The following is an 18,608-nucleotide window of genomic DNA, read 5'->3' on the forward strand; positions in this document are numbered from 1 at the left end:
GGAAGCGTTGGACGTCATGTCCCTCGACTGGAACAAATGGACCTGCGTTTACCTGTTCCCTCCAACCAACCTTCTGTTGAAGGTCTTCAACAAGCTGAGATCCTTTCAGGGAATGGCAGCCCTAGTGGCTCACAAGTGGCCGAAGAGCAATTGGTTCCCTCTAGTATTGGAATTGAAGCTGAGGCTGATCATTCTGCCGGACCCAGTTCTGACTCAACAAGTACAGAAGTCGACTATCTTCGCTTCATCACAGAAAACCCAAAACCTTCATCTCATAATTTTCTCTCCTTAGCAGTTAAGAAAAGGTTTGGGATCTCGAGAGACAGTATAGACTTCTTAGAAGAATACAAGTCTAAATCTACCAGAAGGCAATATGAGTCGTCTTGGAAGAAGTGGGTTACTTTTGTCAAGGCAAGAAGACCAAAAAAGATCTCAACAGATTTCTGTTTATCCTTCTTTATTCATCTTCATGGACAAGGTTTAGCAGCCAACACGATAACAACGTGTAAGTCGGCCTTGACTAGACCTCTGCTTTACGCCTTTCAAGTAGACTTATCCAATGAAATCTTTAACAAGATCCCTAAGGCCTGTGCTAGACTTAGGCCTGCAGCACCTCTGAAGCCCATTTCATGGTCCTTGGATAAGGTCCTACACTTTGCCTCAACAGTGAACAATGAGGATTGCTCTCTGAAAGACCTGACTCAAAAAGCTATATTCTTGTTTGCTCTAGCCTCAGGGGCCAGAGTTAGTGAAATAGTGGCCCTTTCTTGGGATGAGGCCCATATTCAGTTCACAGAAGCGGGAGAACCGAATCTCTTCCCTGACCCAACGTTTCTCGCCAAGAACGAGCTACCTACCAAAAGGAGGGGTCCCTGGAGAATCTGCCCTCTGAAGGAAGATGTCTCGCTGTGTCCAGTAGTGTGTCTAAAGGTCTATCTTCGTAGAACTTCGGACTTCAGGGGAGGACAGCTCTTTAAAGGAGAAACCTTAGGCTCAAACTTTTTCATTCGCAGAGCGGATCCTGACAGTACACCCGCAGGTCATGATCCCAGAAAAATTTAGTCGTCATTGAACTTTTTGCAATACATGGATTTTGAGCGTCTTACCTCATATACTGGATGGAAGTCATCTAGAGTATTCCTTAAACAGTACGCGAAGCAAGTGCAAGAGCTGAAAAGGTATGTCGTGGTGGCAGGTAGTGTGCTAAAACCTTTCACCTAGCGCTGCGAGGAACAGTGAATTGATTGGGACTGTTAAGAATCGGGTGAAGGTGTTGACACCTCACAGTGCAACACGTAAAGTGAAGTGTCACCAAGGTGGCACTATGGACTGTTCCAGTTATTAAAGGTGAAGAAACAGAGATAACACTTGTGCCATGTGTTCTTTATACAGTGTGAAAAGACATTCATTCATAAAAATGCATATTAGAAAATTTATTAAGTTTTCAATTTGGTGGCATTAATTATTATTCCCTTTCAGGTGAAGTAAGCTTTTCTGGTCACATCTGTATTTTATGTTTCTTTTGTATTCACTAGCATTTTATTACCACTATATAATGTATGTTGAATTACTATTTATTGATTACCAATAAATATTTGATTGGTATTTGAGTCTTATTTCGCCCCAAATTTGAATGAATAAAGATGTGTGAGTATTATTTAACCCTTAATAATCTGCATATGGACATGTGAACAAAATAAATAATTTTGTTCTAACATGAATACAACCTTTCTCTGCCTATGCATACTTTGTTCCTACACGGGTACAAACTTGTCTGATTTTGCATACAGCTAATCCTGTATGCTCTGGATGCTATGGTGGCTCATATAAACCGTTGTTTGTATTGAGAATACAAACTTCAATTGGCTTTGCATACAGTGAGACCTGTATGCTCTTGTTGCTAGGTTTGTTCATATGGGATATGCAAATCTCAAGACTTTTTCCTGAGTCTAGTATGACACTTCCCTGCAGGGGGCAGGAAGCACTAACATAGTTTATGATTAGAAGTAATAACGTATAACGGTAACGCCATATGAATCTATGGTCTGAGTGACCAAGGAAATATTGTCTTGAGGTTAAGGCACATTTGGAAAATCCACAGATACAGTACTTTCTAAATAATGCTCTGGTAACCTTCCATCAGGATGACATGTCCTGAGCCCATAAAATGGATTTTGAGTGAAGCGAAAAATCTATTTTTGGGTGAGATAGCCATGTTGTCCTGATGGACCCGCCCTCCTTTTTATAGAAAAGGCCTTGGCAGGATCCTTCCCGAAACTACTATGTCTGTAGCACCTTGCTCAATGCTACAAGGAATAAACATGGCGGCGACGATGGCGCCATCTAGATACTCAAGGTAGTAACTGAGGAAGGGTACCTTGGTAACAGCTCCCCTTCTATTTTTGCCACTTTCCCCCTCGAAGCGAAAACGCTATTCGGGGTGAAGATTGCTATGTATCGTATCAAGATATACGTTCCCTTATATTATGCGATATCCTTGAGAGAAATTTTAAGGATATTTGTGCCAGGAGTTAGAATTCTGGAGACCTAAAGGTAAATTCTCTGGGAATATCACTGTAGTCAAATATACCCTAGGAAGCTACTTAAAGGAACCTTCCATCAGGACGACATGGCTATCTCACCCAAAAATAGATTTTTTGCTTCCCTCAAAATCCGTTTATTAATGATGATATTTCAATACAGTACAGTATACAGTACTAATAACAATAAATTTGGAAACAGTAAATCTCCACAGGAAGCTGTAGAATCACTTTTCTAGAATGTATACAGCCACGTCATTTATCATGGACCGAAGATCCATTATTTCTCATGTGTGAGCCCTAAGAAAAGTGGTAAATGAGCTTGGTGTTAACCTCCTATCCTCTACAGTATCAGGAGACTCTGGATCTGTTCCGTTCTAAAGACACTACCCTGGGTGACCTAGAACAATGATGAACTAGAGGGGTACTCGGCAGAGCGCAAACCTCCGCTGCAGCAGCTTATTTCTGTACCTTGACCTTTGACCTTAACACACATTAATTGCTGTGGGTTTTCATACACTCAAATATGAACCAAATTTGAAGTCTCTGTGACAACGATATCCAAACTATGGCTGTTTATGTGAAGTGGACATTTTGCTTGACCGTGACATTGACCTTTACCTTCCAAAATTTAATAATATCCACCTTTATACATAATAGTCAATCCCTGCAAATTTCACTACTCTACATTTAAAATTGTGACCAGGAAGCTGTTCACAAACAAACCAGGACAAAAACATAGCCTCTTTTCAACTCGTTGGCAGAGGTAATTAAGAGGGTCCCCCAGAGGAGTGACTATACAGACTGTCACATTTCCATCTGTTATTTGTTTGTCGGGTATACCTACATGTCCAAATCTAGATTGCCGGCTTCAAGATAAGTTTGTTCCCATACTAACAAACCACCTGTTATTTATGTGGATTATCTTTCACCGGCAGTTGGAGGTAGCCATTAGACTTTAATTGCGAGGTGGCAACCCTGCCTAACCGCTTGAGCAGGTTGGCTGAGTGGGGCAAGGGGGCACCCAGCCGCCTCTATCTATACTCTTACAGCAGTGAGAGAGCCACTTTTCCTTTTGGCTCAGTAGAGATCTGACGTGTCTGCTTTCCTCCTGACTGTCATTGGACTTTTGCTCTTTCTTTTCAGGGGTGCGTATATTCTCTTGCGATCGGCTTCATCATGCAAACCTGTTTAGGGCGCGAGAGTGCCATGTGTGCGACCTTCATGTCGTCATTGGAGACCGACCTGCACTCTTTGTGTCCTACTTACCAGGGCATCGATGCGAGCAGGGTTCGCCCTATGCAGTGTGTAGGGAGGGGTCTACCTCCCAATGGGAGAAATTTTGGGCAGCATAGGATGAAGAAGATTAAGCGCAACCGTTCTCCCTGAGGGGTGAGCAGAGTGCGTTCTTCTCGCACTTCCGAATTTCTCTCAAAAGCTCCTTCTCGCTCGCGATCTTATAAGGGATGATCGAGTAGGAGCACAGATCAGTTAACTCCTTAGCAACCTTGGGTCCTTGGGGGGAGTTCTTGCTTCCCCTAGAGGAGCAACTAAACCTCCAGCCGCTGGCAAGCCATTCTCTCTTTCAGATCTGCTGCAGGTGGGATCGTCCTTAGTGATTTCGGGACCCCCTTCGAAGAAGGAACTGCTGCCCTTTCTTCAGCGTGGTGCCAGGAAGGACCCTTCTCCAGAGCCATTGACATCTCTCGCTTTGGAATTGTGCGAGGTCCATCTGTCACCTTCTCCTGGCCCTTTCACGCGTACACGAGGAGATTGTTCGCCTCTCCAACGGCCCCGTCTGACAACGAACCTTCTCTCCCTCCTGGGACCTCGTCATCCCCTAACCTTCAACCTTCTGTTTCTCCCCACAGGAACCCACAGATTGCAAGTGAAGATCTTCCGGGGACCAGCACTCCTACCATCAGCAGCGCGAAAGGACGAGCATCACCATTGCTTCGACTTTCTGGACTCTCTTCCCCTGTTTGCTGTTCGCGACGATTGGAAGATCTTATGGATCGTAGGTCATCACGATCCGAGTGCTCTTCTAGAAAGCGCTCACGCTCTAAAGCCTCGCACTCACGAGACCACAGGTCTCAACGCTCTCTTCGGAGGCATTCCTCTTCTCGAGGACGAGTCTCGCGATCAAGAGCAAAGTCTAGACCTAGATCCAGACGCTCATGTTCTAAATCTGTGCGATCTAGATCACGAGAACGGCGCTCGCGAGGACGACGCTTCCGTTCATGAGGGCGGCGTTCACGTTCACAAGAATGGCCTTCTCTATTTCGAGGCCGACACTCACGTTCGCGAGCTGGGCATTAGCAATTTTCACGGCGTTCTCGAACGAGAACTAAATGCTCTCGTTCACGATCATGAACCACACGCTCACAATCAAGGTCTAGACGTTCCTCGTCTAGAGGTAGAGGTTGGCGTACGCGCAGTCCATTAGCATGTAGCCTCTTAACCAGACCCTCCTTACGACCTCGGACCGGACCTGAAGATGAGAATGACCATTTCTCTAACAGGCGTCCAGCTAAACCCCCAGTGCCTTTCACTACCTGGGGAGTTCTAGCAAAGCGTTTGCCTACGCGATGCTTGGAAAGGCAGCTCGCTGTGAGGCGTTCTCCGAGAATAGTCGCTATCCAGAGGCCTCCTCTGCCGACTTAGTCGGACGTAGGTGCTTCTCTGTGGCAGCAGGAAGGCATTAGACCTTCGTCTTCCTCTGTGGCTCCTAGTGCTTCTGTTGTGAGCACTTCTGCTTGTGAATCGCGTGAAACTCGCGATTTTGCGTGTGAATCTCATTATTTCACGAGCAAATAGACAATTTCCGTGAGCAATTCACGAGATGTGTTGGAACCGCGAGCAAGGGCGGTACCAACACTTTCGCCTCGTCCCTCCGAGTCTTCCACCTCCAGCGGAAGACCGACACCCTTCCTTGAGGGGTTCAAGGAGCCCCCTAATAAGTTCGCAAATGTTCCTATTAGGCCGGACCTTCCTTTGCGTCCTTAGTTTATCATCTCTGTCAACTGGAGCTTTTCTAAAGTTCCACCCAAAGGAGACACACCTAGGGAATTCCAGGGTATACCTAGAGGTTCAACGCTTCCTCCATGGGTGAACACTTTCATGATCACCCTCCTGAAGACACTGAATGTGGCTCCTACACCGTCACAACCTCCGACTGTCTTAGTCAAGGCAACCCCTAGGATCCACCTGGAACCCTTGTCGGGTTCATCAGTTGAGAGGACCCTAGAAGTAGTCAACACCATACAGAGCAAGCAGATCACCACCCCAATCGTATGCTGAAGGCCCTATTCCTTCTGATTCTTATATGGCCAACTTACCTTTCATGCCAGTGAAGATAAAAGAGGTCATCACTAAGAAGCAGAAGAGAAGGATGAGAGGTGTAACATCACCTCACACTGATGTCATCCATCCTAGGACGAGTAGGGACTCGCGCAGGGAGAATGCAATCCATCCCTTCAACCCTCAAGAAATTGAGGTAGTGCCTCCGGACCAACGTCCAGTTTCTGTACCTTCTCCAGAGGAGGAGCTTTCAGCTCCTGCTGCCAAGGCTTCGTCTAGTACCTCAAAGACCTCGTAGGTTCCCTCTCCTAAGATTGCGGAGGAACGTCCTGTGCGTAGGGAATCAAAGGACACGAAGATGAAACCTAAGAACACCGCGGCACGGGAAGCTAGATTGGCTGAGGCACAGAGGCGGTCCCCTGTGGCAGGCCTTCCCAGCGATTCCATTGACGACCCTGACCTAATCCAGGCACTGGATGCGAGCTTGGAGGTGGAAGACCCCTTAGACTCAGAGGATGAAAATCTTCCAAAGGTGGCTAGTTCGAACTATAACTCCGAACAGGAGAGACTTGAGTCGGAACATACCTTTCACCAGGTCCTTGTCTGTATGAGGGCCATCAACAGGCTGTCCACTCTTAGTTCCACCATTCAGGAAGGGAAGGATAAGGTTCTCAATTATATATTTGAGCCCCAGAAGCCTCCGAGGTCCAGTGCAGCTCTGCCCTAGTCCTAAGGTCTGACAGCTGCCATAAGGAAAGCTATCGCCGACATAGCTGGAACTTCTAGTTCCTTGAGGGCAGGTTCCTCCTCTTGGTCCCTTCCACTTCCTTTCGTTTTACTTAGGAAGTACTGTATTACGAGATCGAAGGGGAACCACATTCCATCATGACCCTCGACCCTTCGGTAGAGTCCCTAACATAGGTGTTCCAACTCAAACCCTCTCCTCTCTGAAGGCCTCTCTCTCGGCAGACAAGCTCCTGAACATAGAGGCGCAAAGTACGCCATGCAGGCTGCTTCATGGCTTGATCTATGGTTGGGATTCTTAGGCTTCATGGTTCGCTCCCACGATCTTTCGAAGGAATCGGCCAGGAAGACTTTGGAGTTCTTCCTGTTGTCAGGAACCTGGACTCTTCGAGTTCCTATCGCACCACGTTGTCAACCTGTGGGCTAACACCATCCTCAAGAGAAGGGATACAGTCACAGGTCGGTTCCACAAACAGGTGCCGAAAGTGGAGGTCTCTCGGTTGAGGAATTCCACCCTCGAGAGTTCATCTCAATTAGTTTCGGAAGAGATAGAGAAGGCTGCTGAGCGATGGAGGGAATCGTCCAACGATTATCTCCAAAGGACAGGACATTGTGGCCCTAAGGTAGACCTTCCAAGTCTTCCTGGCCTCAGCAAGCACCTTCCTCTACTTGCCAGTCAACTTCTAGGTCCTCAGGACCTTCTAAACTGTCGAAGCAGCCCTTTCAGTCCAAGGGACTGAAGGGGTCCAAGTACTTCAGAGGAAAGAAGGGAGGAAAGGGAGGTGGCCGAGGTTGTCCCTCCCAGTAGGAATGGCATTCTTCATCGCCTACTACCTGTTGGAGGATGCCTACAGCGCCGCTGGCAGAAGTGGCAGCTTCACGGGGCAGATCCCTAGACGGTTGAAGTGATCGCCTTAGGGTATCGCGTCCCATTCATTCAATCTCTCCCTCCTCTAACTTGGGATCCAGTGCATCTAAGCTTCTATGCGAAGGGATACGCAAAGAAGCTGGCCCTCATGGCCGAAGTCCAGACCATGCTGCAGAAGGGCGCTCTCCAAGAGGTCGCAGAAGGGTCCTCAGGCTTCTTCAGTCTAATTGTTCTGATGAAAAAGACTACTGGAGGCTGGAGATCAGTCATCGATCTCTCTCCTCTGAACAAGTTTGTTCAACAGACTTGGTTCAGAATGGAGATGGCAGACGCGGTCATCCAAGTGGTTCGTCCAAGGGACTAAATGTTCACACTGCACTGGATCTGAAGAACTTTTACTTCAGATCCCAATCCACCGTCTACAAGGAAGTATCCGAGATTCATACACAAGGAAAAGACATACTAGTACAAGGTTCTATGCTTCGGTCTCGTGACAGCCCCCAGTCAAGAGATTTGACCTCCTCCTTGGATCATGGTTCGCGTCTTGAGAGCCTTGAAAGACCTCCTTACGAACCATTAGGCCATGCAACTTACCAAAATCTTACTTTGAAGACTGTTCCTGCTCATTTTAGCCTTGGCAAAGAGTCGATGAACTAAACGGCCTCTCGTATGACATCGCCCATTCAAGGGGATGGGGGGAAGGGACACTAATTCGTCCCAGAGTTTGTCAAGACTAAAAATCCAGGGGTACTGGACCATAGATTCGGGCCCTTTCAGATTGAGTCTCCCCGTTCTGTAACCAATAACCCATATCAGTTTTTACTATGCCCATTGAGGAGTTCGAGATACTATCTTGAACGCACTGCAGCAACACGGCCCAGACTATCACCTCTGTTCAGGTAGAGTAAAGAGCAGGATCACCATGAACACTATTTCCTCCTGGATTCACCAAGTAATCTAAAGAGCCTTGGCTCCTGATCCTCCTCAGGCTCGTCGACCTAGAGCCGATGTCAGGGGATTAGTTACTTCCCTGGCATTGAAGCGTAACTATTCAGTGTTGAAAGTTCTCTAAGCGGGCATGTGGAAGAGAGACCACCTTCACAGCCCATTACTTTAAGACGTGACCCACAGGAGACTATACATACACTATAGGTCCTGTGGTGGCTGCTCAACAAGTGGTTTAAGATACCTCGGGCTCCTTAATAGACAAATAGCAGTTGGTTGAGGGCACTGGTTACCTGGGTTAAGACTGGAATCAATGAGAAGAATGTCTGGCATTCCTTTCTTCATCTTACCCTCTTTGGGTACAGCACCATGGGTCCTTCTGCAAGCCTGCTTCAACCTCTGTAGGTAATTATCCATGCCAGATCTAGGACTTCCACCCACCTAAGAGCAAGTCATCCACATAAATAATGGAAGGTTTGTTAATATGGGAACAAAGGATTTGTATTTTTCCCTAACTAATACGAACCTGGAGTCATTCATATAAATTGGCCTGCCATCACCTGTCCCCCAGAAGTCCTGCTTGCAATAAAAAGTGACATCTCACTGCAGAGAGAGTATATATAGAGGCAGCTGGGTACCCTCAAGCCTACTAGCTCAAGAGGTTATGCAGGGTAGCCACTTCAAAATTAAAGTCTAATGGCTACCTCCAGCTGGCGCTGAAAGATAATCCACATAAATAACTCCATGTTTGTATTAGTTAGGGATATCTGAATTTGTCATGCTTGGGCACAAGCTCTCTTGTTGAGGTTCAGTGCTATACTCGCATCCTTGACCCGTGCCATGTGGACATTTACTTTCATCTAGCTAGCACATGAATAGGAGAGGCGCTTTTAGGTAGCGTTTGGAATGGTGAGACGATGTGTTGAGGCACACACTATATCCAAGCTGTTATAAACCTGTAGCAGCCCTATTGTGCTCCAATGAGGGGCTTGGTTGGGTAACACACTACTACCACAGGCTCAGGAAAAGGAGTAGTCCAGCGGATCCAGATTAGCAAATCCAAATGCACACTATAAAGAGCTTGGTAGCTCTCATAGATGTGTACGCATGGTTCGAGACACTTTGCTTGTCAAAGATTCTTTTGTAAAGCTCGCTTCTCAAACATTGGCAGCGCGCACATCCCAGAGGGAAGGCAAGCGAGAGAGACTTGACTGTCTCCTCCACTGGTCTCAAGGCAACAGATTTGTGTTATACCAGATGGCTTATCTCAGAGAGAAGCCTTAGAAGGAAGGAGAGAGACCCTCTACTCTTGATGGAGGCAAGCTGAAGGAGTCTTAGTGCTTGAGTGGAAACACTCCTGTACTACCTTTGAAGTAAGTGCCATTTACCAACAACTCCTTGGAAGGAAAGTCTTTCAGTCCCAAGGAACTCCAAACAACTCTAAGGGCATCATCAACCTGTTAACCAGATAATGCAAGTCACGCGAGAGACATTTAACACTAATCATGTCTCCTCTGCTAGTCTCAAGGCAACAGACTGGTGAAACACCAGATGGCTTCTCAGAGAGAAGCCTGAGAAGGAGGGAGAGAGACCCTCTTCTCTACTCTTGATGGAGGCAAGCAGGAGAGTCTAGTGCTAAAGTGGAAACACACTCCTGTACTTCCTTCGAAGGGCCATTACCAACAATTTCTTAGAAGGAAAGTCTTGCAGTCCCAAGGAGCTCAAACAACTCTCAGGGGGTCATCAACCTGTAAACCAGATGATGCTTCCTCAGATTGTCAATCCTCCAGTTTGTTGGGAAAATGGGAAGGAGTCTTTTCTCAAGTTAAAGGTCCTACACTATTCGGTTTGGCTTCAGGAGGAAACTGAACAGTTTCAATCCTTTTTGGACCTCTTCCTGCCATACACAACCCACTGATAGGGTGACCACTGCCAATACATTGTCACAATGAGATAACTGTCTGCAGGAGTGCCTTCTGCAGGCACTGCGCAACAGGTGGGAGATCCTTCTCTTTCATACTCAAAGGTTCTGTAACATCGTTCCAAAACCCACGGGCAAGCCTTTTATATCTGCAGGCATCCCCACACTAATAGTTAATATAATATATTAATACTAGCTAGAAGAGCAATTATGCTTTATGGCCAAAGGCTCCAACAGGGAAAAATAGCCCAGGGAAGCAAGGAAAGACAGAGGAGAAACTATGAACAATTAAAATAAACTATAAAAACTTATGTCACAGCTTGTGCTACAAAAAAATTTGCTGCAGGTTAGGAGTCTTACAGATTTAACTACCCAATTAGGAAGATCATTCCACAACTTGTGTCACAGCTGGAATAAAACTTCTAGAATACAGTGTAGTATCGAGTCTCATGGTGGAGAAGGCCTGACTATTAGAATTAACTACATAGCTAATAGTATGAACTGGATGGAACAGTCCAGGAAGATGTAAATGTAAAGGATAACAGAATTATGAAAAATAATATACAACATACATAACTAACTAATTGAACGACTGTGCCAGAGATTAAATATCTAGATCAGGAATAAAAGTTCCTGTCCAACAAATTAAGATGAAAATCAGCCGCTGAAAACCAAACAGGAGAAAAATACCCAAAAAGTAGAATGAAAAAATTTAAAACTCTGGAGTAGATCATACTCTTAATAAGCCAATTTTTTATGCTATTGAAGAAGACATTGATCTATTGCGTTTCTCAAAAGTAAACTTCCTGTCGAGAATCACGTCTAAAATTTTAAGAGGCATACAGAGTTAAAGAAATTATATCAATACCGAGATCTGGACATTGAGGACCCACTGTCCTAGACCTACTTACAAGAGTTTTGTTAGGATTAAACATGCCCCATAATTTGCATCATTCACTAGTTTTAGCTCTCTAAGGAATTCAGCAATCCCAGATCTACTTTTGGGAGATAAAATTTATGCAAATTGTATATCAGCTTGTTTTGTAGGCCAAACTACATGTCTTCTGCATACATAGTAAGAAAAGTAATGGGCCAAGAACACCACCCTGAGGATCGCCAAATATCCCATTCCTATACTCACAAAAGTGCCCATGAACAAGAGTGCTCAGTAAACAAGCAGTTAGCCAGGACTGCCCCATTTACACCTCATTATAAAAGTTTCAATACACTGGTATTCTATCCTACATAAAGGCAGAGGTAACTTTGGTAGCTGTACCATCAAAATTTAAGTTTAATATGCCCCCTGTGGCTGCGGGGGCATAAAACAATTAGAATAGCGCCAACGTTATCCCTGCGTGTCGTAAGAGGCGACTAAAAGGGACGGGACGAGGGGGCTGGGAACCCCCTCTCCTGTATAAAAAATCCTGTGAGACAGCAGCAGTTCCGGTAGGCCCTGCTGCTTCCTCCGGTGTCTTAGATGACCGCGGAGGTAGCAGCAGTAGGGGACTCAGCAGTATGAAGCTTCATCTGTGGTGGAAATGTGGGAGGTTGGGCTGTGGCACCCTAGCAGTACCAGCTGAACTCGGCTGAGTCCCTGGTTAGGCTGGAGGAACGTAGAGAGTAAGGTCCCCTTTTTTGTTTTGTTTCTTGATGTTGTCGGCTACCCCCCAAAGTTGGGGTAAGTGCCTTTGGTATATGGATGGATTTACATGTTACAGTTATTCCAGTCCCAATTTTCTTTTACTACAAGTTTGATTACAGTCTAGACTTTTGGTTCTGCAGAATTTAGAAATGGATTCTCCGGAAACCTTCAGTACCAATGCACCTTTTTAATAAGATGCTACTTGTAGATCATTTAAAGACTGCTAGAGAAAAAAATATCCACAAAATTCTTGATTCCATTATCACTATGTACATTAACCAATTCTCTTAATCATCTTTTTAGCTTTCAAGTTTGAAGCATCTGTCATTTAGTTTATATTTTTAAGCTAGGAGTTACAGTTTTATATTCAAAATGTGTAAAAAAAATAGTTTAAGATAAAATAATGGATGCTTATTAAATGCATTACCATACACTAATTATTCTGAGTTTTTAAAATTTATCTAGTACAATGTTTTTTTCTTGCAGATAGCTGCAGCCAGCCGGGTAGAAGGCATGAGAGCTTCTACAATTTTAACATTATTGCATTACGTTCAAAAACGGCAACAAAAGTACTCTTCATAGTAGTATGGTCAAAATATTTTATATCCGAGCCATTTAGTGTATCAAATATGTGAATTTTAAAAAATTAATTTTCAAATAAAAATAACTACATGTAAAATATAAAAGATCATAGAAATAAAAGCTCATAGTAAACAAATTTATATATTTTTACCTAGTGTACCTCAACAGCATAGCTTTCTTAATTATTATTAACAAAGACGACAAAATACATTGTATTAGACCTTTAGCTATAAAAATATATAGGCTATTTACATAAAAAATCTTTAATTTTCTATGAACAGGTATATAGAGAAAAATTTGTCAATATTGCACCAAACTTATTGCTCTGCAGTGTCAAGTATTATTCTGCTAATAAATTCCATTAAAGTTTATAAAATTTTTAATTAATTATTATATGCTTGAAAACTCAACAGTAGTCATTCTAAAGATTAAAAATTTAATAGAATGTTTAATGTGAATAAATATACTACCTTACCAGTATTAAATTTAATCTTAAAATATAACTTTAATAAAGCTGCTCACTACAGTACTTTCCCATGAAAAAACTTCCCACCCTTTTACAATTTTCCATCCACAAAGCTCACAATATGACATGCTAATTCCTCCCCTTTATCTTCCTGAAGAAAGTGACCAGCTCCTACAATAGTTTTGGATACTGCATGAGGTAAAAGGCCCATAAAATTCTGGTCTTGGCCCCTGGTAATGGGATCTTTATCTGAAAACATCACTAGAGCTGGCTTTCTCCATTCGCTAGCTAAATAATCACGAGTAGCTTTCATATCGGCTGCTACTGAATCATGAGAGGTCAGAGGAACTAAGAGAGGCCATTTAGCAGCACCACTCTTAAATACTGAAGATGGAAATGGAGCAGCATACCCTTCTAACACTCCTGGTTCAGGTTTCAATAGAACCACTTTGAACAAGGAATAGACTGGCAATGAAGTCCCAAATAACTCCGCAAAAGTGCGCCACAGCAAGAATGGAGTAAACTTAGCTAACTTTTCAACGCTTTTGTTAGAAAAGCCAATACCAGAGGGTAACCCAGTGTTCATAATTACCAGTCTTGAAAATACATTAGGGTTATCTTTAACAACTGAGAGGCCTACAAGACCGCCCCAATCTTGACATACTAAAGTAATACCCTTGATATTGATGTGGTCCAAAAACAATCTTAAAGTCATCGTATGCATGTTATGACTATAATTTTCCATGTCCACATACTTATCAGACTTCCCAAACCCAATAAAATCCGGAGCTATGACTCTATAACCAGCCTGCACTAAAACTGGAATCATGTGTCTATACAAAAATGACCAGCTTGGCTCTCCATGAAGACACAACATCACTTCTTTTGCATCTTTAGGCCCTGTGAAAATTAAAAGCTCTATTTAATTATTTTATACTACTACATTTAATCAATATTTTACTAATATTTTAAACAGTAACTTGAATACTTATATTGAACAAAGTATAGATAGATAAACTGCACCAAGTCTTAAAACAAAAGGAGATATTTATAAGAGCATAAGCAGAGTTTAGAAATAAGAAATTTTATTAAAATATTTCTATGAACCTCCCTAGATCATATTGCCAACTTGCACTGCTAGAGGTTGGATACCAGTGAAGTTAAGAGATAGGATAAAATTATTTAAGTTGAAGCAATATAGTATTGTTAGGACTTTACTGAACTGGTCTAGATTACCTCCAAGTCATTTCAAGATACTGTTTGAAATATGAGACTCCAGATTGTTCACTCGGGCAACAGTATTTAAAATGCACGACTGTATTAACTAAATGATAGTTCTTCATTTAAATACTGGATAGATTTAAAATCTAAAAATTAAACTCCATATACCCTTACATAATAGTTACAAATTAACTGAACACTAAAAATAGAATACAGCCCTGCATTCACTATGGGGCCTAGAGCCAACAAAGAGCAAACCAGGATTCTGTAAGAACATTTACTGAAAGACTTTGTATGCCAGAGTTACTGCTAAACTCTTTCAAAGAAAAAATTTCCACAAAAATTAAGCGAGGTAGCTGTACTACCACCGTGTACAATACCTTAACTTTCAAGCCTTATTAGATTTGGATCCAATTCTTAAAACTCCTTCAGTGACCTAACTACAACTAGGAATGATATTGCATTTTTGGTCAAAGGACATTTAGGGACCCAATTCACTATGAAAAGAGTACCTCTAATACCTGTACAGTAGTTTTGTCCAAATAATACTGAACACCTTACAGGACAAAATCAAATTTCCTTTGAAATACTTCCATTTTCTGATATTGGAGGCATAAAATTCAAGCAGTCTAGTCTTAAAAATAATTTTGGCTCTTTCTTCAGTATGCCAAATAGTCTGCCCTGGAATTTTAGGAATCTGCAACTTCTTGCTCACAAGGAATCAAGGGTCCAGAGTTGACAAAAACTGTGGCATGGTGGAGGTTTTGTTATCAGAACTAACAGACCCAGGATTACACTGCGCCCATCAACAAAAAGGCAACAGTTACCAAAAGTGATTTATACTACTTCCAACATTATACTTTTCATTGGTAATATCCCCATCTTCCAGTAAATTCACTGGCTCCCTTGTTTTCTTTGGATGATTCTTTGGATGACCTTCAGTGGCCTCTATTCCAAAACAACCTCACCTCATAATTCACCCTAAAGTTCTATAGGGCTTTGTAAAGAGACTGGCCATCTTAGAACCCCCAGTAGCCCCCACTTCCAAAGATGCCACTGCAATCACTAGATTGAACAGTGTCTAACTGGCACAAACTCAGCCAGCCTAAGGGTGTCCGAGACTAGTATGAAAAATTACTAATTGATTAATTCCAACTTTTGTCCCACTTCTTGGCCAACAATATCTAAGGATAGGCTACCATTCGAGTTCTTGTAACCCTTCAAATCCTATAGGGTATACTCACACTAAGTAGCTACACTCTTTAAGGAAGGAAAAGTCACCATTACGAAGCACCATCAGACTAATTTAGCCAGTTTTGCTAGAAAATTAGTTTTATGCCCAGGCACAACCATAAAAGCATCAACAAGAGTATGTTTAAGAGAATGATCCTCACCTGAAATGGCTTGTGCTGAATTAGCAATAAGCACCTTTATGCACCATCAAAACTATGGCCCGAGGGATGGATCACAATCTCCCATCTCTAGTCAAGAAATGCTGCCAGGTTTTTTAACTCTGTCATCCAATGGCAAATTTGTACATGTCTACACACAGACTGACCAGAATGAACACCTGCCAAGAGTTACCTACCAAGTCTCATTCTTCTGAAGACAAGTCAGCATGTTTACCACAAATAAGTAGAAGACTTGAAATTGTAATTATAGTACTGTATTAGGTAGACCCACACCCGGTAACAAATGTTATAAGGTCTACTACAGTAAGAACACTCGCCAGTTATTTGAAAGGAGGTGGTTGAAAGAATCAGGTAATGCAACACAGTATACAGTAGAGATTTAAAGATTTTGTTTCCAGAAATTACTGTATATAAAAATATAGATTTTGTAGTTTTATAACAAATCCAATGCTGTGATGTGGATAAATAAATGTTTCAAATATTCTCAAAGAATATTTATAAACTACTGCATCCAATTTGAAGCCAGTTTCACAAGATTGAAATGTGCAGATGCCATTCATTCCTAAAGAAACAAGTAGAATAATGTACATAATTAAATTCAAACTTAAAATTTGTGGTTAATCTTTAATTCCAATGAACTAGAGATTTAAGTTACTAAATACTATACTGAATAGCTGGGTAAAATACAAAGGTTACAAATTAATTTCTAATACAATATTATTATTATTAGCCAAGCTACAACCCTAGTTGGAAAATGAAGTTTTTATGATCAAACAGTTTTATGAATACTCACCTGGTTGTCCAGTTAGGTGGTTAACAACCCTTACAGGGTGGTACTTTGAATCATTCCCGTTTTCTGTTCCTCAGATCATCTCTTGCCCGACCTGTCTCCTGAGGGGAGGTGGGTGGGACTTAAAATATATATAACTGCCTGGTAAGTATTCATAAAACTTTGTTTTATCATAAAAACTTAATTTTTACGAATAGAACTTACGTGACAGCTATATATACATAGCTGATTCACACATTTGGAGGGTTAAAGACAGCCAACATCGTTGAGAAAAAACTACAAGTCGTAGGAAAAACACGTTGTTCCTTACCTACTAAGGTAGCCGACTTCGAAGGTTCCTGCCTCTCGAGTCTCTTTCCCTTAGGAGTGCCAGCCAGGTGGAGACCTGTTACGCTGAAACAACTCAATCGAGTCTGTCAAACGGGGCGAGACCAACAATGTGACTAGACTTCTGCACTACCTATCCCCCTTGTATAATCTGCAACCTTACTCAACCTAACCACCTAACCTTGCAGACTAGATATCTTACTATCTAGCTAGACTGAGGGTGCTGTTACCACAAGTCAGTACCCTCAGACAACCATAAAATCCCAAACCCGATCACAGGCACATCACACAATAGTTAAGGTCGAGGGGAGGTATTAACTCCTTTACCAAATACAGAAGCAGTAGCTACGTATGGGCCCAAAGTGCAACACTTTTCATAGTACACTCTTACATCCCTGAGGTAATGAGAAGCGAACACAGAGTTGCTTCTCCAAAACATTGCGTCCATTATCTGCTTAACCGACATTCTTTCGATATGCTAGTGAAGTTACAATGGCTCTCGCCTCGTGAGCCTTCACTTTTAGTAGACCAAAGTTCTCCTCACTAAAGAGGCGAGCTGCTCTTATTGTCTCCCTCAAGAAGAATGATAACGCATTCTTCGAGAGGGGCTTTGGTGGATCCTTTACTGAACACCATAAAGAATTGGATGCACCTCTTACATTCTTTGTTCTTGATAAATATGCCCTGAGGGCTCTAACTGGGCAGAGGAGCCTCTCCTCCTCTTGGCCCATCACATTTGTGAAGTTAGGAACCTCAAACGTCCCCGGCCAGGGTTTGGATGGGTTCTCATTCTTAGCAAGGAAGTCAATCCTTAACGCACATATTGCTCCATCCTGGTTGAAGCCCACCTGCTTCTCAATAGCGTGAATCTCGCCGACCCCTTTTGCTGTGGCCAGAGCCATCAAGAACAGTGTCTTCTTGGTCACGTCCCTAAGAGTCGCTTGCGAGATGGGCTCGAACTTCCTGCTGCACAAGAAGTTCAAAACCACATCCAAATTCCAAGCCGGGGGTCTCAATTGAGTTAGCTTAGTCGTTTCAAACTACTTGAGATCCTTCAGGTCTCTATCTTGCGTTAATATATGCCTCTGTGCCTAAAGACAACCGAAATCATACTAGTGTATCCTTTTATAGTGGATACGGGCAGCTTAGAGTCTTGCCTGAGGAACAAGAGAAAATCAGCTATCTGGCTCACAGAGGTAGTGGGTGAAGACACTTTGCGCTGCTTACACTACTATCTAAAGGTCTCCCACTTCGATTGGTAAACTCTGACGAGACCATCTTCGCTCTGGCGATTGCTCTTGCAGCTAGTGTAGAAAAGTCTCTTGCTCTGACAAGCTTCTCTATAGTCTGAAGGCAGTCTGTTGTAGAGCGAGGGGGTTTTGATGATACCTCTCGAAGTGGGGCTGTTTGAGATTTGGATGAAGGCTTCTCGGAAAGTCCACTAACATCTCCACCACCTCTGTGAGCCATTCTCCTGCTGGCCAGAATGGAGCTATCAAGATCATTCTCCCTGCCCCGAGGGGGGAACGCATCGGTGTCTATCCCTGTCCAGTCCATCAAGAAGGCGTCTACTGCTATTGCTTCCATGTCCGGGACTAGGGAGCAGTAGTTGGGGATCCTCTTGTTCTGGTTGGAGGCAAAGAGGTCTATTGAAGGTGTCTCTCATAACTTCCACGGCCTCTGGCAAACCTGTGGGCAGAACCTAACCTTTCCTGCTGAGCATGTCTGCTCTTACATTCTTCTGTCCCTGCACGAATCTCGTTAAAAGCTCTACGCCGTTCTCCTTCGCCCACAGAAGCAGCTCTTTTGCCGTTTCGTGCAGGAACAGAGAGAGAGAGTTCCTCCTTGCT

At 43.2% G+C, this 18,608-nt stretch overlaps 3 protein-coding genes across 5 annotated transcripts in view; 1 reads left to right on the forward strand and 2 right to left on the reverse strand.

The window, feature by feature from the left end:
• Window positions 1–12,585, forward strand: part of LOC137645972 (protein MTO1 homolog, mitochondrial-like) — an 88,839-nt gene extending 76,254 nt beyond the window's left edge. The window contains exon 9 of the mRNA XM_068379054.1: window positions 12,447–12,585. Coding sequence (XP_068235155.1) covers window positions 12,447–12,542 — 96 coding nt within the window. The 3' untranslated portion in view covers window positions 12,543–12,585. The remainder of the gene's footprint in view (window positions 1–12,446) is intronic.
• Window positions 1–18,608, reverse strand: part of LOC137656205 (BTB/POZ domain-containing protein 1-like) — a 406,727-nt gene that overhangs the window by 98,948 nt on the left and 289,171 nt on the right. The window lies entirely within an intron of this gene.
• LOC137656214 (haloalkane dehalogenase-like) overlaps window positions 12,671–18,608 on the reverse strand; it is a 29,705-nt gene continuing 23,767 nt past the window's right edge. For all 3 annotated transcript variants that reach the window (XM_068390392.1, XM_068390393.1, XM_068390386.1), the window contains exon 3: window positions 12,671–13,908. In XM_068390392.1, coding sequence (XP_068246493.1) covers window positions 13,100–13,908 — 809 coding nt within the window. In that variant the 3' untranslated portion in view covers window positions 12,671–13,099. The remainder of the gene's footprint in view (window positions 13,909–18,608) is intronic.

The sequence above is a fragment of the Palaemon carinicauda genome, chromosome 1 (genome assembly GCF_036898095.1).
Source record: "Palaemon carinicauda isolate YSFRI2023 chromosome 1, ASM3689809v2, whole genome shotgun sequence".
Classification (NCBI taxonomy): domain Eukaryota; kingdom Metazoa; phylum Arthropoda; class Malacostraca; order Decapoda; family Palaemonidae; genus Palaemon; species Palaemon carinicauda.